This window comes from Hemitrygon akajei, chromosome 5 (genome assembly GCF_048418815.1).
Source record: "Hemitrygon akajei chromosome 5, sHemAka1.3, whole genome shotgun sequence".
Classification (NCBI taxonomy): Eukaryota; Metazoa; Chordata; class Chondrichthyes; order Myliobatiformes; family Dasyatidae; genus Hemitrygon; species Hemitrygon akajei.
In genome coordinates this window covers 74,823,075-74,844,723 of record NC_133128.1, presented here as the reverse complement: position 1 = coordinate 74,844,723, position 21,649 = coordinate 74,823,075, and the positions used below count along the sequence as shown (strand labels likewise).

Below are 21,649 nucleotides of genomic sequence, written 5' to 3'. Positions count from 1 at the left end.
CAGTGATCCCTGGCGCGAGTGTGTCACTGCGTTTAGGCAACTGATGACCTCGCGTGCGTTCAAGTTCAACAGTGGGCATGACAGGGAATGAGGAAACGTGCAGCTGACTCATGTCGTTGGGGACCACTGAAGTACACTGTAGTGCGTGGCGGGGTAGCTATACGCATGTGCACTGGGCAGAAAGAACAGAATTAAAACCCCGCAACCCGGAAACAATCTCTCAACAGTATTTGTATATTTTTTTTTTTTTTTTTTTCCGGGATCTACTGGGAAAGTTACAAAGATCGACCAGTCGATCGCGATTGACGGGTTGGCGACCCCTACAGTATAACATTCCTTTAGTGAGTGTACTCGTGGCTATTTGAATACTTTCTAAGTGGTAGAAAGCAGGAAGTTATACCACAAATTTCTAAACTCAAACAAAGACTTTAAGCCCTGTGTAATAGAGAGCTTAAGGTCTTTGTTAGAGTTGAGAACTTTGTGGTCAGCAAACTCAATACCATTACGGATTGAACACAGTTGAGTAGTACCAGTGAATACAACTGAAAGACAACAATAGGCAGTACTTGGGGTGGGCTTGACCTTGTGCATGTGGTGTAGGAATGACTTTCTGGATTATGAATGTCTCTTTGAACCCCCTTCCTCATCACTTCCTGCTTTTCATCTTTTAGAAAGTATACAAATTTATCATTTTGGATCCAAAGTGGAAGGCTTCATATCTGGCTTTATTGAAGTTAAGTAATACAGTTTTTCTCATTACTTTAACTGATGAATATCAGTTTATAATTCAAGCTCTCAAGCTATGGTGTCATCTTTTGACAAGTCAAGTGAGCACAGGAACACAGTCATAGGCCATTTAGCACTTTCCATCATCTATCAATTGTCCTGGTTGTTCTATTCAGCAGAACTGAACTACAGCAACTGCTTCCTTCTGAAGATAGATCACTTGGCTGAACGGATAATCTATGAATGCCCTCCCAACTCAAGTGACTGTAAGAGCTGGGAATGTCTCTCGCCTATCATTATCATAGCAATTTGAAGCTTTAGTCAGTGAAAGTACTACTGAAAAAGAAAATTGAGAGAAAGGGTTATCTATAAAGAGCAAAATTTATTGCAAAAATGTTGTACAAATACACAGGAAATAATACAAAATATTGAATTCAAAATGTAAAACCTTTGCAGAACGCATTAGTTATATTGATCGAGGTTAAGCCATGATATTAATGTGATGGATTCACATTGATATTAATAACTTGAATCTTCTCAACATTGTACACATTATCCTTGAATTTTCTCTGTCTATCCAGCCCCCCACCTCCTTCCCATCTGCCAGTTGGTACTCTGAAGATTGCCACTGAAGAACAGTAAAAGGGAGGTTTGAGGACTCTTTACACTTAACTGCCAGACCATCTGGAAAATCTCAGCTACTTAAGACATACTTGGGATACTCAGGTCTGCTCTTACTGCAGGCATTGGCTAAGGTCTTCTCAAAACCTAATAAATCTCAGGAGCACACTGAATTTGGGGCAAGAGGATCAAGTTCCCTTTCCTGCTCTGTGCATCCAGAAACTTGGCATGGAAGTAAAGAGAAGTAGGGGGTCATTCATTCTTTGCAAGCCAACAGAAATCACTGAAGATCCCTGACATGTTTAAATATCATATTGTTAATGCTTTTACATTGAGTACATTTGTATGAACCTTGTGCTTCAACAAATTGCTTAGGTAGTACTAATACTGCATTGGACAAAATACAGTTGTCTCATGACAACAACTCTCTCAAAGACCTGAATACTTGCTGAATGAAAGCCCTGGCAGGTGAGAAATAGGTTAAAGATCACTGAAGGAGTGCAGACCTGACATAAATAGCACCAGTACAACATTACAATTATAAAGTTAGGAAACATGATGCTGATTATTGTTAATACCACAATCTTGTGTGTAGGAATCCTACACTGCCATATAAAAGCTGGCATCAGAATGACAGTACGTACTACATTGAAAAATGACTTGGTTTTATATGCTGGTGAACAATCAAGTCATTTGAGGTGCTATCGTGTGTTTGCAGACTGAAGAATTTAGGAAGCTGAAATTGAAATTTATGTCTCTCAGTCGTCATTCTCTGAGATCTTCTCTGCAAGGCCCAGAGATTAGAATAACACTGTCCAATCCTATTTCACCAGTGCTGCCTTTTCCTCGCTTTGCTTCAAAGATAATCTGCAAAGTAATCGGAAAAAAATGAAAATCATAACGTAACTGATAATTAAAAGAGTCCCTCTAACTAATGCTGCTGCTAAATTCCTATCAGTCTGGTCAGCAGAGATAGAGAATGATTTCACTTCATTGTTGCTACTCTTGGTCTTGAGCTAGTTAGGAGGTGTTAGTTTTCTTTTTTTTTCCTTTCCATTCTCTCTCTCTCCCTCTCTCTCTCTTGCTCTCTCTCTCCCTCTCTCTCTCTCTCGCTCTCTTTCTCTCTTGCACTCTCTCTCCCTCCCTCTCCTCCTCTCTCTCTCTCCATCTCTCTAACTCTCTCGCTCTCTCTCTCTTTGTGTAGCCCCATAAAAATTGTTCCAGCAGTTTCCATTCTCAAAACTTGCCTAGGCCACCTGATTAAATTTATAATGTAAACATAGGAGTTCTAGTCAGGATTTCTGATCCAGGCAGCATGAGTTCAAATCCCATTAAACCCTTTCAGAACTTACATATAGACTTTTAAAAATATTGAAAATAAAGCAAAAGCTTGTACCTAAATGAGTGACAATAAACTGACTGATATTTAAGAAAAAAAACTAGCTTACTAATGCCTTTGAACAGATGTAACAAACTATAACCAATACAGGCTGTAGCAGTTCAAATATCAAACCAAGACCATGTTTCTGGAGGAATTAGAATAGGTTTCTTATAGCCAATGGGTGGGGGGGGGGGGGGGGGTAATGGAGATAAGCTCCTATTAAATGCTCCCAATAGCATACACGTCAAATAGCCTCTGACAACCAAGTCCAGCTCCTGGCCTTCACATGTAGCTTAGCTACTAAGCCCAGCAGAGTTGTTCCTACTGACAGGAAAAGGGGCAAAGGCTGGTTATTGGCACCATTTGCTTCGGGCAGATGGGGCTCATCAGGTGTGGCTGGCAGCTCATCAAGGAGAAGGAAAACTCTGATCTCAAACCTCCTCTGCCTTGTGCTGAAGGCTTTGGGACTAACCCCAAAGAAGCATATGGAGCTGGAGTCCCTAAGGCCGTCCTAAAGTGAGTTCAACACTGACTGGTGACTCCTGCGACGCCACTGGTGCCAAACTGTATCGGTCTTTGCTGTTCTCTGGATTAGGGGAGTCTGCTGCATGGGCAACAGCTTGCTCTCATGTCGCACTGCCCTGTGTGGAGTAATACGTAGATAGCTCGGGTGCAACATCCATGCTCAACCTCGACCAATGGGACAATGAATTTTGGTCTAGTCAGCAAAAGCAGCGTCCAAAAAATTGTTTAAAATAACCTGCCTCAGCTTTTGGCTGAAGTTGCTTTGAGGTATTGAGCAAATAACTCTGGCTGACCAGCAATATGATCTGCTTTCTAAACCCATGAGGAAAGTTCCGAGCTTTCCCTCAGCACCAACCCATTCATCATATAAAACTTCCTTTATAACTAGTGTTGCTAAGGTCCAGAATGGCTGTATGAAAATTCTCAGGATTTGCACATCATTTACTCATCTATGACCCAAATTTTTAGACGACATGATCTCCAGTATCAAAGACTGTGATCTTAATTCACCCCACCACCTTGATTTTCACTCTCGTGGGAGATCTGGGTTAGGCAATCCTGTTTCAACCCAATCACAATTACATCACTTTAGTACTCAAAGATAAATCAGTCCATCGCTGAAGCTTCTGCTAAAGTAGGCTGCTACAAATATCGGAGTCAAATATGCTTACTACATTTGGCAGCATAATTAAGAAACAAATTTCATATGCAGGATGCAGTGTTGGGAGAGCATTTCAGCAGGAAGTATAAATTTGTTCCAGTTTCTTAACCAGTACAAACCTATCATAATGGGTCATTGGAAAATATGCTCTGCACGTCATGATACCTCTTAACAAAAATAAAATAAGACCCTTGTTCCTGCAGAAAATATCAGATACAGCTGGCGATACATTTTATTTGATTTGCAGTCAAAGTACTGCTTGCCTCAGGAAGTGGAGCCCCGGCAATCATGTAAATATAGTAGTTTGATTGTTCATGAGTATCCCTAGGGTTGTTTTGCAAATTTAATGTAAGATTTTCGGTCTTTGTGACTATTTAGGCGCATTCCACATAGTCTAATGGACCACATGTAAATTTAATTCAATATCTCAATCATTGCACATATACAGGAGGTTTTGAATATTATTCAGACCAGCCGGAACTGTTAAAAGTTTTATCCATCACTAGCACAGAAAATCTACCAATACCCTACTGAAACCTTCAACCTCATTTTTACCCAGAGGGTGGTCTGCATATGGAATGAACTGCCAGAGGAAATGGTTGAGACAGGTACATTAACACCATGTAAAACCTTGACAGGTTTAGAGGGATATGTGCCAAATACAGAGAAACGGGATTCTTTGCTGGTGTGAACCACTTCAGTTGAAGGGTCATTTTCGTGTTGTATGACTCTGTGACTCTGTGTAAAGAAACAATTAGAGGATGGGACTAATTGGAAAGCATTCTGAAGAGACAATGCAGACATAATGGACCATGCAAAAGACTTAATATCTGCTACTTAACTCACAGTACCAAGAGAGACTGGGCAGAAGCAGTAGAATAAGATCCTTATTCACGTTGCTGTGTGCATCACTCAATTCCTGATCTTAACCTCCACACTACAAAGGTGCAAGAAGGATTCTCGTCCTTCTTTAAATGCAGATTGGGTTCTGTTGATACGAAGGCCTAAGCCAGCAGGCCCTACGCTGTGACAAATTCCCAATCAGGTCAACTCTGCTAGACTCCTTACCTACTGCCCGTTACGCCTGCTGGTGTTTAGTGTAGCAGTGAAAGTCCTCCATCGCTGTCTGTCCTTGGCCACTCAGATGTAGAAGGGTTCTTCATAGTTGTTTCCGTAAAAATTTTGTTTTACCAGTCAGGGTTATTACCCCTCAACTGAACCCCGAACCTGGAGGACCAGTGGACCACTCTTAATCTGGCTTCTGCCCTTTGACCTGTTTGGCATGGGTGACTCTACCAAGAGCTAAAACATAAAGCCCAGACTCCAGCCAACGTTGCACTCCAGGTCACTGAGTGATGCAAACTTCCAAACCACGACAAGGTTGTGGTCCTCTTGGAGGTGTCAGATCCCTTCTATTAATAACATGCGTTTTTCCAGGCCTCTCAATCAGAGCCTTTGAGTGAGATTTACTCGTCCCAGGCTCAACACCTATTCCTCAGTCACATCTAGAATACTCTCCTCCACATTGTTCACCTCCATAAACCCTGTATTTCCACTGAGAGCCAATGATCATTTTTTCCCATTGTAACTGAAATCTGTCATTCACATATTACCGCGACTCTCTGATTCCCTCTCCATTGATCTCATTGCTGTAAAACACAGCAGCTTCTGTTGTGGTTCAGTGATCCATCACCACCGGATTACAGGTCAGATGACAAAAACAAAAATCCTCAGCTTCCCTCAGTGGGTGCCCGTTCATGTTCTCTTGGCCTTCATGTCACAGCCATCTCCACTACTGCTTTTCTGCAACCTAAAACATCATCAATCTGAGACATTAACTCTTGTCTCTCTACAGATGCTGCCTCAGTCATCAATATTTCCAGCATGCTCCATTCTTATTTCAGGTCTACAGCGCCTGCAACATTTTATTTCTCAAAGGCAAAAGTCTATTCAATGTCACAAGACTTGACCCTGCCCTTGTCTGGGCATTCAAATGAAACAATGTTGCTTAACAGATTTCTGTGTTGGACAACCTAGAAAAAACTTCCCCTTCTTCCCTCCACCTCCCCATACTGAGACTCAGTTCTTGGAAACTATTTTTAACAGAATATCCATTTATTCTACTGGAATCTGAAGCATGTGTTTTAAGCACTCTGAACAGAATGACTAATATCCAGTTACTTCATTTATTTTATGCCAAGTATCTTGATGTAAAACAAATTGCTTCTTGCATTTTAATCATCTTTGGAATACTCAAACCATAAAATCAAATTTGCTTCATAAAGAAATAATAAGTTATCTGAGCATGTAGAAGTCTTTTAAAAAACAATCTTTATAATGGATTTTGAAACATGGTTTGATTATAATCTGGTAATCATATACAAAAAATGTAGATGTTGAAGATCTGAAATGAGACCAGAAAATGTTTGAAATAGCTAATCAGGCAGTATCCATGGACAGAGAAACAGAGTTAATATTTTAGGCCTGTGACCTTTCAATAGAAATGTCGAAGTTTAAGGATAATGCAAGTTTAAAGATGTAAAGAAAGAAATAGGGGGAAATGTTTTCCCTTTTGTTCTCCCCCTCTCCTTGCATCTCAGATCTTGTTTTACACCTATTTACTTTCCTATTCTGATGAAACACTAGTTGTGTTTCTCCCTCCATATATGCTGACTGAGCTGCTGAGTACTTACAGCATTCTTTGTTGTTATTTTTAACCATACAAAGTGGGAGTTGAAGAGCCTTACAACAAGTATGATGGTTTTCTCTATTTTGAGAGTTGCACTACAAGAATCAGCAGCTTAGAAATCTAAGTTGCAAAAGCACACAATCAGCTGCTTGATAATAAAAGTGTCCATGTTGTCTAAAATTAATGTGAATTTCACCCTTCTGTCTGATTCCTTCAATAAAACCATGGATAGTGGTGAAAGCAATTGATATCCTCCAACTTTTCTAGGCTTATTACTTAAAAGTTTTCTTATGTTAATTATTGAACTTCAAAGCGGAAACAAGATCAAAATTAAAAGGAAAAAATCCTCCTCAATTTCATTTCCAAAATATGGCAAATTATTGGAGAGAAAATTTGGGAACACAGCTGTGTGAGATACATGCGCAGTGGATGGGCTTCACAGTTCACAAAGGGAGAATCAAATGTCAAAGGCTTAAATCGTTCTGTTGAATGTTTAAATAATTTACTTCAGTTGCATGTGTGTTTAGTTTATTCCCATCAATTTTCAAGATCATTTTATTGTTGAGATTACAGGCTGTAATCAGACCAAGACATTTTATGCAGTGTGTCTGTATTTATCTAAACCACGGGAATCTTATTTCCCTTCCTTATTAAATCCATCAATCAAAAGCTTGCACTGTTTGCTTTATTAGTGTAGTGAGTAGCTTGTTGACTTACATTTTTCTGGGTTTCAGAACTGTTTCTAGCAGTTATTGTAATGCTTCCAACCTTCCAGTCTTCCTTTTTGTCTCTGGTCCTCTCCCAGAATGAAGGATTCCCGGTATTGAAAAGTACCCGGAGACTTCCAATCCTCTCTCCCACAAGCCGATACTTAAAGGTCAAACAGAAATCCTTCTTCGGAACCAGATCACCAACAAGAAGCTTCAAATGGCCAACTTCATTCTTAAGCCCGACAAATGCAGGGACTGCCATGTAGTACCCGTTGCCTTGTAAATGGGAAATAGCATGTGTTAATCTGGGATGTCTTCCAAAATTCCATTTACCTTCTGAAAGCTACCTGAAGGCTGAGGCTCATGATTTATGCTGTCTTCAGGATTGAAAGCAGATGTGAAACAGTGAGTTAATACAAGCAGTGATGAATTTGGTGTTAAACTCTTCTGCATTGAAACAGCAAAGACAAGAATAGCAGAAGCATAAGAGATTCTGCAGGTGCTGGAAATCCAGAGCAACACACAAAGCAGGTCAGGTAGCATCTATGGGAATGCATAAAATGTCACATTATGGGCTAAAACCCCTCATCAGGACTGGAAAGGAAGGGGGGAGGAGCCAGTATGGGGACATGGCGGGAGGGGAAGGAGTACAACCCAGAAGGTGATAGGTGAAGCCAGGGGGGTGGGGGAGGGTGATAAGTAAGAAGTTGGGAGGTGATAAGTAGAAATGGTAAAGAGGTTGAGAAGAGGAATCTAACAGGAGAGGAGTCAACCATGGGAGACAAGGAAGGAGGAGGGGCACCAGGGGGAAGTGATAGGCTGGTGAGAAGAAAAGGGAAGCCAGAGTGGGGAATTGAAGAAGAGCGAAATGGAAGGAGGGAAATTTATTGGAAGTTAGACAAATTTCCATTCCTGCCATCAGGTTGGAGGCTAGATGGAATATGAGGTATTGCTCCTCCAAATTGAGAGTGGCTGTAGAAGAGGCCATGGGCCGACAAGTTGGACTGGGAATGGGGTTGGAACTGCAATGGCTGGCCACCAGGAAATCCCGCTTTTTGTGATCGAGCAGTGGCACAACAAAGTGGTCTCCCGATCTACACTGGGTCTCGCCAGTGTAGAGGAGGCTAGATCAGAAGAACTGGACACAGTAGACAACCATAATAGATTTACAGTCAAAGCGTTCCTTGACCCGGAAGGACAGTTTGGGGCCGTGAATGGAGGTGAGGGAGGTGGTGAATGGGCAGGTGTAGCACTTCTTCCACCTGCAGGGGAAGTACCAGGAGGGAGATTATTGGGGAAAGACAAATGGACAAGGGAATCATGGAGGGAACGATCCCAGTGGAAAGCAGTGAGTGAGGGTGGAATTAAAGAAGTGTTAGGTGGTAGGATCCTTGGAAGATGGGTGAGATTGCAGAGAATGGTGTGCTGAGTGTGGAAGCTCATGGGGTGATGGGTGAGGCCAATGTTAAGGCAGTGGGAAGACGGGGTGAGGGTGTAGGTCCGGGAAATGGAGGAGATGCGGGTGAGATCAGCATCAATGATGGAGGAAGGGAAATCTCATTCTTTGAAGAAAGAGGACATCTCAGATGTTTGAAGAAGGAGGACATTCCTGATGTGTCCTCTTTAGTAGCATAAGAGTTTGTTAGTAGTGATGTGGTGGTGGCAGAAATTAGGGATAAAGGGAAGGCAAAGTGACCAAAAGATGGTAAATGGAACACTGAGTGTGCAAAAAGAGGTATGGTAATCACATAGCAATACCAAATACTTGTTGGAAAGAAATCAGAGGAACTTGTGCATGAGGAGACAGTTCAGCTTAATGTTTCAAAACTATCTCAATTAATCCTGCTCTGTTTCTGTTCCTGTGTTATTTCCCAGATCAAGACAACTCATTGTGTGTGATCAAGATCATTGTTGTGAGCTACTAACTGGCACCAATTGAATGTATTAAGTTATGCCTTTTCCTGTGGCCAAATAAATTGGTCAATGGAAATTAATGGAATGTTCAGGCAATGAAAGCATTAAGTTCTAGATTTATGTTTGTGACTCAGTTGTTTAAAATAAATAAATACAAATGCTTGGCCACAATTTGAGTATTTTGTTCAGTTTTGGGTATTATACTTAAGAATAGATGTGAAGGTTTTGGAGAGGGTTCAGAAGAGATTTACTGAAATGATTCCGCAATGAGGGACTTTGCATATGTGCAGTAGATAAAATGATGAAGTTGCAGTTGTTTGGTGTGGAAAGAAGACAATCCCAACAGATTCACAGGTGAAATGATGCCAGAGCTGGGAGGATTGTATTGGGCCCTGAATGGAGGTGAGGGAGGACATGAATGGACAGGTGTTTTTCATACATTTTATGGTCTTGCTGTGTGTGTGTGTTTTTTTAAAAGGGTTCTATGGTGTTTCTTTGCTTAGTGGCTGCCTGCAAGAAGACAAATTTCAAGATTGTATACTGTATACATACATACTTTGATTAAGAAATGCACTTTGAACTTTGAGGCTGATATCTGAGAGTGTTATTTAAAGTCATGAAGAACAGGCTGAAAGAAACAGTTTTCACTTGCAGAAGTGTCAACAGCGAACTGCTTCAAGGTGACTGAAAAAAGAACAAAGAACATCAGGAAAAGTTTATTTTTAGTGTAGTGGTTTGTTGGGATCTAGAAAGCACTACTGGAATGGTAGTGGCAAATTCATTTGTAGTGCTGAACAAGGTGTTGGATTAACCTTTGAGAGGAAAGAATTTGCGGTGTTGTGAGGAGATGTCAGGGGAATGGGACTAGCTGGATTGCTGTTGTGCAGAACAAGTACAGACTTTGTGCTTTAACTATCCCGTGTCTCTGTTGAAATTAATGCACGTCAAATTGGAGTGTTTTTATTCATTAAATTAATTACTTTCAGTTATAAATTAATTTAAAAAGCACCGTTAGGCAGGTCAGTGACTTTCCAGTCAAAGTCGTCCTCTGTGTCCTGTATCCATTCACAAACTCCTTGATTAAAATTGCAGTCCACTGAAAAATCTAAAGAGAATCACAGAGACTTTCTTATCAGCAAATTCCAACTGTTAAATGTATATATTTTTGATAATTCTACTTTGAGAGGAGAAAGGCTTTTTAATAGGAATCTTTTTGAAAGTAGGTGTCATACTTACAGGCACATAACGTAATAAAAATCTGCACAATTTTCACCTTCGAAACATTGGACAGAAATCTCCAGCATTGGAGAATAAGGCTCATGTAACATTTCTGGTATCTAGGACCCTCGGGATGTTTCAAAACATATTAAACCAAAGAAACACATGCAAAATGCTGGAGAAACTTAGCAGGTCAGGCTGCATCTATGGAAAGGAATAAGCAGTCGATGTTTCAGACTGTGGCCATTCATCAGGACCGGAAACGGAGGAGGAAGAAGTCAGAATAAGCAGGTGGGGGAGGGGAGGAGTACAAGCTAGAAGGTAGTAGGTGAAGCCAGGTAGGTGGGAAAGAGGGGATGAAGTAAGAAGATAGGAGGTGATAGGTGGAAAAGCTAAAGGGCTGAATAAGGAATCTAATAGGAGAGACGAATGGACCATGTAAGAAAGGGAAAGGGGAGGGGCAGTAGGAGGAGGTGATAGGCAGGTGAGGGAAGAGGTAAGAGGGAAGCTAGAGTGGGAGATGGAATAAGAGGGAAGGTGGAGAGGTAAAATTACTGGACATACAAGAAATCGAAGTTCATGGCATCAGGTTGGAGGCTACCCAGACGGAATATAAGATGTTGCTTCTCCAACCTGATTGTGGCCTCATCATGGCAGTTGAAGAGGCCATGGACTGACGTATTGGAATGGGAATGGGGATCGGAATTAAAATGGTTGGCCAATGGGAAATCCTGTTTGTTGATGGAGCAAAGGTGCTCGACAAAGCAGTCCCCCAATTTACGCTGGGTCTCACTGATGCAGAGGTTCTGCTGTAAGATAGAAAATTCAGTAGCCAGTCTGTACCATAACTCCCCCTAAACACCAATGTTATAATAAGCAAACAATCTCACTCACTAAAGGATGGATACAGTTCGGCCAGGTTACCCTGGACCTGCTCCTCCAGGAAATAGAGTAACAGAGTCTTTTACATCAATCTGAGACAGCTGATAAGGTCTCATACAAGTGCCAGCAGATTTAACAGAACTTCTTCAGTCCTAGACTGGAATATCAGCCTAAAAATTTATGCTTGAGTCAGACTTGAGTTCACAGCCTTCAAGATTTAGGGGCAAGAATGCTACCAACCGAGATACTTTGTCTTGATCTCCATTTTGCCATTTCTTTGATGAGTCTGAACATGAAGATTCTTCTGAACATTTATGTTTTCCTTAAGGCCATGCTTTAGACTTTCCCACCTCTCCACAATGTCATGAAGATTTATTATGTAGGTTCGTTTTTTAGTTTGTTCCTTCCGGAGTTCATTATTTTCAAGCCTCTAAAATCCAAGGGTTTGGAATTCAATTTCAATGTGTGAAGGAAAATTGGGGAGGGTATGAGGAACATCCAGCTTGTCACTGCCCATTTTGTATACACCTGCTGCAATTATTTGCTAACTCTTAACTTACCCAAAGTTTTCTATTAAAAGTCGGTGATATCCTGCATTATAAAACTTGATACTTCTCAGTTTCTCTATAAAAATAGTACCAAAGCCAATAGCTCAGTTTAGATCAGCCTGAAATCAGAAAGCTGTATCAGGACATTCTTTGGTGTCTATACCATTTAAATAAAGCCTGGGCTTCATATTAAGTATCCTCTGTCAGGCAGTCACCTAACTGTCAGCATAGCCACCACCACTGTTTCCCATCTTGCACACCTGATGCATTGGACTATTTTGGCAAGTTTAGAGCAACACTAACACTGCATTGACAAAATGCTGGAATATTTATGGTCACCTATTTTCAGACTTTCAGCAGCTTATTTGTTTCATACCATCATTTAATGATTCTTGCATTGCGATTTCTTTCTTGCCCAGCACTGGACTGAATACTGTGGCTTCATTCCTCCTGGGAACTGAAACAATCAATACCGTTAGATATGACTGCATGTTTTCATTACAGCTATCGGAATCTTGCACATTTTTACTAAATTAATATTGAGTATTATACAAACCTGTATGATGGGAGTTAGTTACCTTGGCAACTCTACATGCTAAGCTTCCATTCATCTCAGTCAACAGGCAAAACCTCTTAGTAATTATCTAATTTTTTTATGACTGTTTTAGTAATTTATTGAAGATATTGTCTAGAGCAGCAGTTCCCAACCTTGGTCCATGGACCCCTTGCTTAATGATATTGGTCCATGGTTACATTGAGTAGTTTTGCCTCAAAATTACTTTACAACTCTAGTGTTCTTGTCTTATTGCTACTTTTGCATTCCCTCAGTTTGCATTTTGCATTACTGTACTTTGCACCATTCTGTTGTTTTTGCACTCATCACTATTGTTGAATTAATTATTACCATGTCTACTGTTTATTCTTTTTATACTGTTTACAATTTCATTCCTCTTATTATACATGACAATAAACTAATCTGAATCAAAGACAATAGTATGATAAATTTTCTTTTACAGAAATTGCATATTCTGATGAAATGGGAAGAAAAAGTAATATATCGTACTCACAGTTGATAAATGCGTTTCTTGCCTTTGCGCAGTGTGAATGACAGAGATATTGCTATGTTTCTACTGTTTTGGCACTGTCCTGTTTTCAAAGACCATTGGCCTTTCAACCTATTTTAAATTGCTTAACGCAGGGTAGTTTTTACCTCTGAGCCCTGATGAAGGGTCTCAGCCTGAAATATCGACTGTTCACTCTTTTCCATAGATACTGCCTGGTCTGCTGAGTTCCTTGAGCATTTTATGTTACCTCTGAGAAATCTCTTATGGAGCTAATCACCTCCCCCCTCCCCTGGCTCTTTACTAGGAGCTCAGGTGATTTAATGATGGAATCCCCAGGCCTGTAACCTCCTGTTTTGGGAGAATGTAATCTTCAGGCCTTGCAGTAAATTTTTCAGATAACAATCTTGCTGTTGGGCATTCATTTGTGTTACTGCTTCTTAACTTCAAACAGCACCATCACCAGTGGTCCTTAGACAAAAATTTCCTTTTGTATAATCTGCTGGTTAACCTTTAGTCTGAAAATGTCCTGTGGCTACTAAACAGCTGCCAACAAGAACTATTAATCTTATGTTAAAGATGAATTCCAGACTCCAAATTACTTATGTTCCAATGTTTAATTTATTGCAATAAATCAGATTTACAAACACTTTATTGACACAGGTTTCAAAATTGCCACTGAGCTGATGATATTTACTTTTTGGAAGCTGGGTTAATAATTTATCCTTCATGACACATTTTAATCGATATCAAAATCATGGAATGTGTGGCTTTTCTCTAGGTGCTCCAGTTTTCTCCCACAGTCTAAGGACATACTGCTTTGTAGGTTAATTGGTCATTGTAAGTTGTCCTGTGATTAGCGTTAGACTAGAGTTAAAATTGAGGGTTGCTGGCAGCATGGATCGAAGGGCTGGGAAGGCCTATTCCACATTGTATCTCTAAATAAGTAAATGTTAAATAGTTACTGAAATGGGTCAGTACAACTGTGTCTGAAAATCTCATAAGAATATGAAATATATCAGTGTATTGCTTTGTTGACTGAGGATTCTTACTCCCACTGGAGACAATAGTAGCCACCCCTGCCAAGAGCTTCTTACACTACTCCAGGAGGGTCTACTATCAGACAGACTATCATCCCTGGTACTTAACTCACAGAGGAAGACATCCAGGTCTTTTTCAGTAAATTCAGGGGCTCTCTCATTCTCAACTGCGGCCTCTTCCACATGACACGAAAGGATGGGCAATTGCTGTCTCATTGCTGCTGGGAGTGTGACTTTTAAGTGCTGACACCCTTTACAGTTTAAAGAATATAAATTTGGAAGGGTCTCAGCCCGAAACGTTGACAGTGCTTCTTCCTATAGATACTACCTGGCCTGCTGCGATCCACCAGCATTTTCTGTGTGTTGAATGTAAATTGAAGTTATGTTCAGCAGAGCTGCACAAGTCCCATTTTATATAACTTTCACGATATCAACCACTACCTTAATGTTTTCTTTGGCCAGTTTCACAACTTTTGAGGCTGTTATTGAGTGCCATCAAGTTGTCATTAACTCAGGGCGACCCTATGGGTAGTGTAGTTGTCCACAAAGTTTTTGTGGCAAGAGACAGAAGTAGATTGCCAAGCCTTTCTTCCACGCAGACACTGCTGCTGCCCAGGTTGGGACCCGGCTGGATTCGAACTCAGGACCATCTACCGCGAAGTCCAGTGCTGATGCCACTACATCACAACTTTTAGGAGGACCAAAAGAGTATTCTTTCTGAATGCATTGATAGCTTAGCACACTAATAACAGTTAAAACACAGTTTCTTGACCTAAGTGGTTTCTTCCTTCAAGCAAAATTAAAATCCTCTTTTGATCAACACACACAAAATGCTGGTGGAACGCAGCAGGCCAGGCAGCATCTATAGGGAGAAGCACTGTCGACGTTTCGGGCCGAGACCCTTCATCAGGACTCCTTTGATCACACATTTGGAAATCCATCACCTAATCACTGCTGCTTTTGACTGGTGATGATCATATCCAGTAAACAGTGAAGTTAACTTGCAGTTGAATGTTGTACACAGGGAATATTTATCATAAAACTTTTCTAGGCAGTGCTAACACACAGATAAGGGTTCAACTGAATGAAAAGCAAACTGAAAGGAAATAACGGGGCGCTCCTTTTCTGTGACGACTTCGAAAACAATAAATTGGATCTAAAAAAAAATCATACCTCCTTTTTAAAATTAATGGCTTAATTATTAAGATAAAAATTCATACAGAATAGAAAACAGAAAGCACAGTAAGACAAATTTCACTGTTTGAATATTGTAGAATAATGTTCTTTGCTGAGAAATAAAAAAATGATTTATAATAACAGTGTTTGTAATCAGTGTTCACTTCCTGTATGTTGTATGTGGCTGAACTAGGAGACTAATCATTGGAAGAATACGAAATGGAATTCTCTGGCGTTGAACTATACTATGCAATATTTGCATTGAATACTTTAATTGTTTCCAATAATATATTCATCTCTTACTTAATGAACCAATGCATTGAAGAAATCAATAGTTTCGTGTCCCTCTTTAAAAAAATAATATTTTACTACAATAATTAAAACTTGATTTTATTTATTCACATTAATACTCTCTTGATTAGTTTTGTAATTTGACATAATTGTAGTGATCATCAACGGCTTTACCAATATATATTTCTTTGATTTATATTTTCATGGGATGAGGACATCAGTAGCTTAGTCAGAATTTGTTGACCTTGAATCAGTTAGCTGGCCAGGCGACTTCAAAGGGCAATCAACAACATTGTTGTGTCTGTAATCATAATCAGGCCAGATTGGATAAGGATGGCAGATTTACTACCCCAAAGGATATTAATGAACAAGATAGGTTTTTTTCAACAGTCTGGAATTGTTATGGTCATCATTAGATTGGTTAAATAACTTGATCTAATTTCTCCAGTGGCCCGGGTGCAGTCTCAAATTGTTTTGCTGTACCTCTCCCTGCAGCAACTATCTGCTTACAGCAGCAGAACTTGAACATTTTTATTCATTGCCGAATGTTCAGTAACAATATATCATTTGTGAAGCAGTCTGATTTAAAGAAATAAAAGAGAATTCTTAAATCTTCAGCCAATGCTGACACTCACATGCTTGTGACTTCCTCTGACTCTCCTATGCACCTGAATTGTATTTGGCGTAGGAAACAAGAGCATCTTTTCAGTCTGAATTTGGAGAACTGACTGGTATCATGCAAATAGACTAAAGCTGAACCAGCCTCATGTAAAAATAAAAGCAGGAGATGTTGGAAGCACACATATCCTGCAGTTGGAAAAAACCCACTAACATTTTCAATGGAGATGCCTTTATGTAATAGACCAAAGTGCAGAACTAGAATCAGGTTTACTATCGTGGGCATGTGTATGTTGAGTAATTTGTTGATTTGTGGCAGCAGAACATCAGAATCAGAATCAGGTTTATTATCACTGGCATGTGTTGTGAAATTTGTTAACTTAGCAACAGCAGTTCAATGGAATACATGATAATATAGAAAGAAAAAAAGTATATCAATTACAGTAAGTGTGCATGTGTGTAGGTAGATTTAAAATAGTGTAAAACAGAAACAATATATATAAAAATAAGTGAGGTAGTGTTCATAGGTTCAATGTCCATTTAGGAATTATATGATAGGGGGGAGGAAGCTGTTCCTGAATTGCTGAGTGTGTGTCTTCAGGCTTCTGTACCTCCTTCCTGGCGGTAAGAACAATAAAAACATAAGAACTAGGAGCAGATGAAGGCCATCTGGCCTGTTGAGCCTGTTCCACCATTCAATAATACCATGGCTGATCTGACTATGGACCTATCTCCACCTCTCTGCCTTTTCCTCATAATCCTTAATTCCCCTACAATGCTAAAATCTATTCAAACTTGTCTTAAATGTATTTACTGAGGTAGCCTCCACTGCCTTATTGGGCAGAGAATTCCACGGGTTCACCACTCTCTGGAAAAGCAGTTCCTCCTCATCTCCATCCTAAATCTACTCTCTCGAATCTTGAGGCTATGTCCCCTAGTTCTAGTCTCCCTACCAGTGGAAACAACTTTCCTGCCTCTATCGTATCTATCCCTTTCATAATTTTATATGTTTCTATAAGATCTCCTTTCATTCTGCTGAATTCCAGTGAGTACAGTTCCAGGGGACTCAATCTCTCCTCATAGTCTAACCTCCTCATCTCTGGGATCAACCTGGTGAACCTCCTCTGCACTGCCTCCAAAGCCAGTATATCCTTCCTCAAGTATGGAGACCAGAACTGCACACAGTATTCCAGATGTGGCCTCACCAGTGCCCTGTACAGTTGCAGAATAACCTCCCTTCTCTTAAGTTCAATCCCTCTGGCAATGAAGGCCAACATTCCATTTGCCTTCTCGATAGCCTGCTGCACCTGCAAACCAACCTTTTATGATTCATGCACAAGCACTCCCAAGTCCCTCTGCACAGCAGCATGCTGCAAATTTTTACCATTTAAATAATAATCTGCTCTTTCATTTTTCCTTCCAGAGTGGATGACCCCACATCTACCAACATTGTACTCCCTTGCCCACTCACATAACCTATCTATATCTCTCTGCAGACTCTCCATATCCACTGCATAATTTGCTTTCCCACTCAATTTAGTATCATCAGCAAACTTAGATACACTACACTCAGCCCCCTCTTCCAGATCGTTAATGTATATTGTGAACAGTTGCGGACCCAGCACCGACCCCTGTGGCACACCGCTCACCACTGACTGACAACCAGAAAAACACCCATGTATCCCAACTCTCTGCTTTCTATTAGTTAAACAATCCTCTATCCATGTTAATACATCACCCCTAACTCTACGCATCCTTATCTTATGGATAAGTCTTTTATGTCATACTTATTGAGTGCTTTCTGGAAATCCAAGTAAATAATGTCCATCAGTTTCCCTTTATCCACTGTGCTTGTTATATCCTCAAAGAACTCCAGTAAGTTTGTTAAACAGGACCTGCCTTTGCTGAATCCATGCTGCATCTGCCTGATGGATCCATTTCTTTACAGATGCCTCACTATTTCTTCTTTAATAATAGCTTCAAGCATTTTCCCATCTACAGATGTTAACTTCACTGGCCTATAGTTACCTATATTTTGCCTACACACTTTTTTGAACAGTGGCGTGACATTTGCCCCCTTCCGCTGGGACCTGCCCAGAGTCCAGAGAATTTTGGTAAATCATCAGCAAAGCCTCTACTATAACGTCTGCCATTTCTTTCAGTGCCCTGGGATGCATTCCATCAGGAGCAGTGGACTTAACTATCTTCAGCCCACAAGTTTGATCAGCACTACCTCTTTAGTGATAGCTATTGTATATAGGTCCTTTCCTCTCATCGCACCCATATCATCTCTCTTTGGCATGTTAGATATGTACTCCACCATGAAGACTGACACAAAATAGTCATTCAAAGCCTTGGCCATTTCATCATTACCCAATATCAATTCCCCCTTCTTGTTCTCCAAGGGACCTACATTCACTTTAGCCGCCCTTTTTTGCTTTATATAATTATAAACACTTTTACTATCCATTTTTATATTTTGTGCTAGTTTATTTTCATAATCTAGCTTCTCTTTCCTTATTTTTTCGCTTAGTGGTACTTTGTTGTTTTTTAAAGTTTTCCCAATCTTCCAGTTTCCCATTACTCTCGGCGACTTTGCATGCATGAGCTTTTAGCTTGATGCCTTCTTTTATTTCCTTAGTTATCCAAGGCTGGCTCTCCCCATCCTTATTGGCCTCGTTTTTAACTGGAATGTACTTTTGTTGAGCACAGTGAAGAATCTTTTTGAAAGTCTTCCACTGTTCCTCAACCATCCCCACCATATAGCCTGTGTTCCTAGTCTACACTGGCCAAATCTTCCCTCATCTCATTGTTGTCTCCCTTGTTTAGGCATAGTACACTGGTTTTAGATTGAACTATTGCACCCTGCATTTTATGAGAAATTCAATCATACTGTGATCACTCTTTCCAAGAGGATCACTAACTACAAGATCACTAATTTTACCTGCCTCATTGCACAGGACCAGATCTAAGATAGCATGTAAGATAGCATGTAGCTCACTCTCTTCACTTCTGTTCCCTCTGTGAAGATTGGTTCTTGTTCCATCGTCTTATCCTTCTTGAAATCCACAATCAGCTCTTTCATCTTACTGACATTGAGTGCAAGGTTGCTGTGACATCACTCAACTAGCTGGCATATTTTGTGTCTGTGCGCCTTCTCTTCTCCATCTGAGATTCTACAAACAATGTCTGTATCATCAGCTAATTTGTAGATGGCATTTGAGCTATGCCTAGCCACAGAGTCATGGGTGTAGAGGGAGTAGAGCAGTGGGCTCTGGTTTCTCAGAGGGAGTTACAGAGGACCTGATTCTGTAGCTCATTGATCAGGACTGTGGGAATGATGGTGTTAATTTTTGAGCTATAGTCAATGGACAGCATCCGGACATAGGTGTTTGTATTGTCTAGGTGATCTAATGTCGTGTGAAGAACCATGGAGATTGCGTCTCCTGTAGACCTGTTGTGGCAATAGGCAAATTGCAGTGGGTCCAGGACCTTGCTTGGGTAGGAGTTAATTCTAGTTATGACCGACCTCTCAAAGCGTTTTATCACTGTAGATGTGAGTGGTACTGGACGATAGTCATTAAGGCAGCTCACACTGCTCTTCAGTGGCACTGGTATAATTGTTGCCTTTTTGAAGCAGGTGGGAACTTCCAATCATAGCAGTGAGAGGTTGAAAATGTCCTTGACTACTCCTGCCGGTTGGTTGGCACAAGTTTTCAGAGCCTTACCAAGTACTCTAAGAGGGCCTGTTGCCTTGCAAAGGTTTACCCTCCTTAAAGACAGCCCAACATCATCCTCCAAGACAGAGATCACAGGGTCGCTGGGTGTAGCGGGGGATCTTCACAGTTGTAGTTATATTCTCCCTTTCAAAGCAGGCATAGAAGGCATTGAGCTCATCTGGTAGTGAAACATCCCTGCCATTCATGCCTTTGGGTTTTGCTTTAAAGGTAGTAATGTCCTGCAAACCCTGCCAGAGTTGACGTGCTTCCAATGTCACCTCCAACCTTGCTCAGAATTCTTTCTTTGCTCTTGAAATAGCTCTCTCTCTGCAAGACATACCTGGTTTCTGGTACAGACCTGGGTCACCAGACTTAAAGCTACAGATCTAGCCCTCAGTGGAGGATGAACCTCCTGGTTCATCCACAAACAAGAGAAAATTGGCAGTTACTAAAAATCCAAGCAACACACACACAATGCTAGAGGAACTCGGCATGCCAGGCAGCATCTATGGAAAAGGGTACAGTTGATGTTTTGGGCCGAGACACTTCAGCAGGATTGGAGAAAAAATGCTGAGTAGATTTAAAAGGTGGGGGGGAAGGGAGAGAGAAACACAAGGTGATAGGTGAAGGGGGAAGAATGAATTCAAGAGCTGCGAAGTGGATTGGTGAAAGGGGGAAGGGGGAGTCTGATAGAAGACAGAAGGCCATGGAAGAAAGAAAAGGGGGGGATAGCAACAGAGGGAGGCGATGGGTGGGCAAGGAGATAAGGTGAAAGAGGGAAAAGGGGATGAAGAACTAGCAAAGGGGGCTGCATTACCGGATGTCGAGAAATCAATGTTCATGTCATCAGGTTGGAGGCTACCTAGACAGAATATAAGGTGTCGTTCCTTCAACCTAAGTGTGGCCTCATCACAACAGTGGAGGAGGCCATGGATGGACATATCGGAAAGGGAATGGGAAGTGAAATTAAAATGGGCGGGCACTGTGAGATCCTGCTTTTTCGACAGACAGAGCGTAGGTACTTGGCAAAGCGGTCTCCCAATCTACGTTGGGTCTCACCAATACCTCGCCGAGAGCTCCAGTCACAGTATATGACTCCAACAGACTCACAGGTGAAGTGTCACCCCATCTGGAAGGACTGTTTGGGGCCCTGGTTGGTAGTGAGGGAGGAAGTTTATGGGCAGGTGTAGCACTTGTTCTGCTTGCAAGGGCAAGTGCCAGGAGGGAGATCAGTGGGGAGGGATGATTGTACTCTTTTCCATAGATGCTGCCTGGCCTGCTGAGTTCCTCCAGCATTTTGTGTGTGTTGCTCCTGGTTCATCCACAGCTTTTGACTTGGGAATGCACAGCAAGTTTTCATAGGCACACACTCATCCACGCAGATTTTAATGAAGTCAGTAATAACTGCGGCATACCCATCCAGATTCGAAGATAAATCCCTGAATACAGTCTAGTCCATTGCTTCAGAGCAGTCCTGTATGTGCTCCTGTGCTCCTGTTGTCCATACCTTCTTGGTCCTCACCACTGGGGCTGCAGACTTCAGTCTCTGCCTGTACTCAGGGAGTAGATATATAGACAAGTGATCAGACTTACTGAAGCGAGGGCATGGAATAGTATGGTAGGCACTCTTGATGGTGGTGTAACAGTGGTCCAGTGTGAAGGTTCCTCTGGTACTACAAGTGATTTGTTGATGGCAATTATTTAGTGACTTGTTCAAGCTGGCCTGGTTAAAGTTCTCCAAGATGATTGTGATGGCGTCATGGTGTGCTGTTTCGTCCATGTTGATCCCATTGCTCAGATCATCTACAGCAGCTTTTCTCAACCTTTTTTGCCTGGAGGAACCATTGAAATAATTTTCAGCTCCCAGGC

The 21,649-nt window shown here is 41.1% G+C and overlaps 1 protein-coding gene across 3 annotated transcripts in view; it reads right to left on the bottom strand.

Annotated features, from left to right (window-relative positions):
• Positions 1 to 1,088: 1,088 nt before the first annotated feature.
• The window catches only part of egfl6 (EGF-like-domain, multiple 6), an 80,611-nt gene continuing 60,050 nt past the window's right edge, over positions 1,089 to 21,649 (bottom strand). For 2 of the 3 annotated variants that reach the window (XM_073045808.1, XM_073045810.1), the window contains 4 exons: positions 12,252 to 12,332; positions 10,237 to 10,332; positions 7,321 to 7,589; positions 1,089 to 2,214 (listed from right to left, as the gene is read on the bottom strand). In XM_073045808.1, the coding sequence (XP_072901909.1) occupies positions 2,113 to 2,214; positions 7,321 to 7,589; positions 10,237 to 10,332; positions 12,252 to 12,332 (548 nt within the window). In that variant the 3' untranslated portion in view covers positions 1,089 to 2,112. The remainder of the gene's footprint in view (positions 2,215 to 7,320; positions 7,590 to 10,236; positions 10,333 to 12,251; positions 12,333 to 21,649) is intronic. The other variant, XM_073045809.1, reaches the window with a different exon arrangement.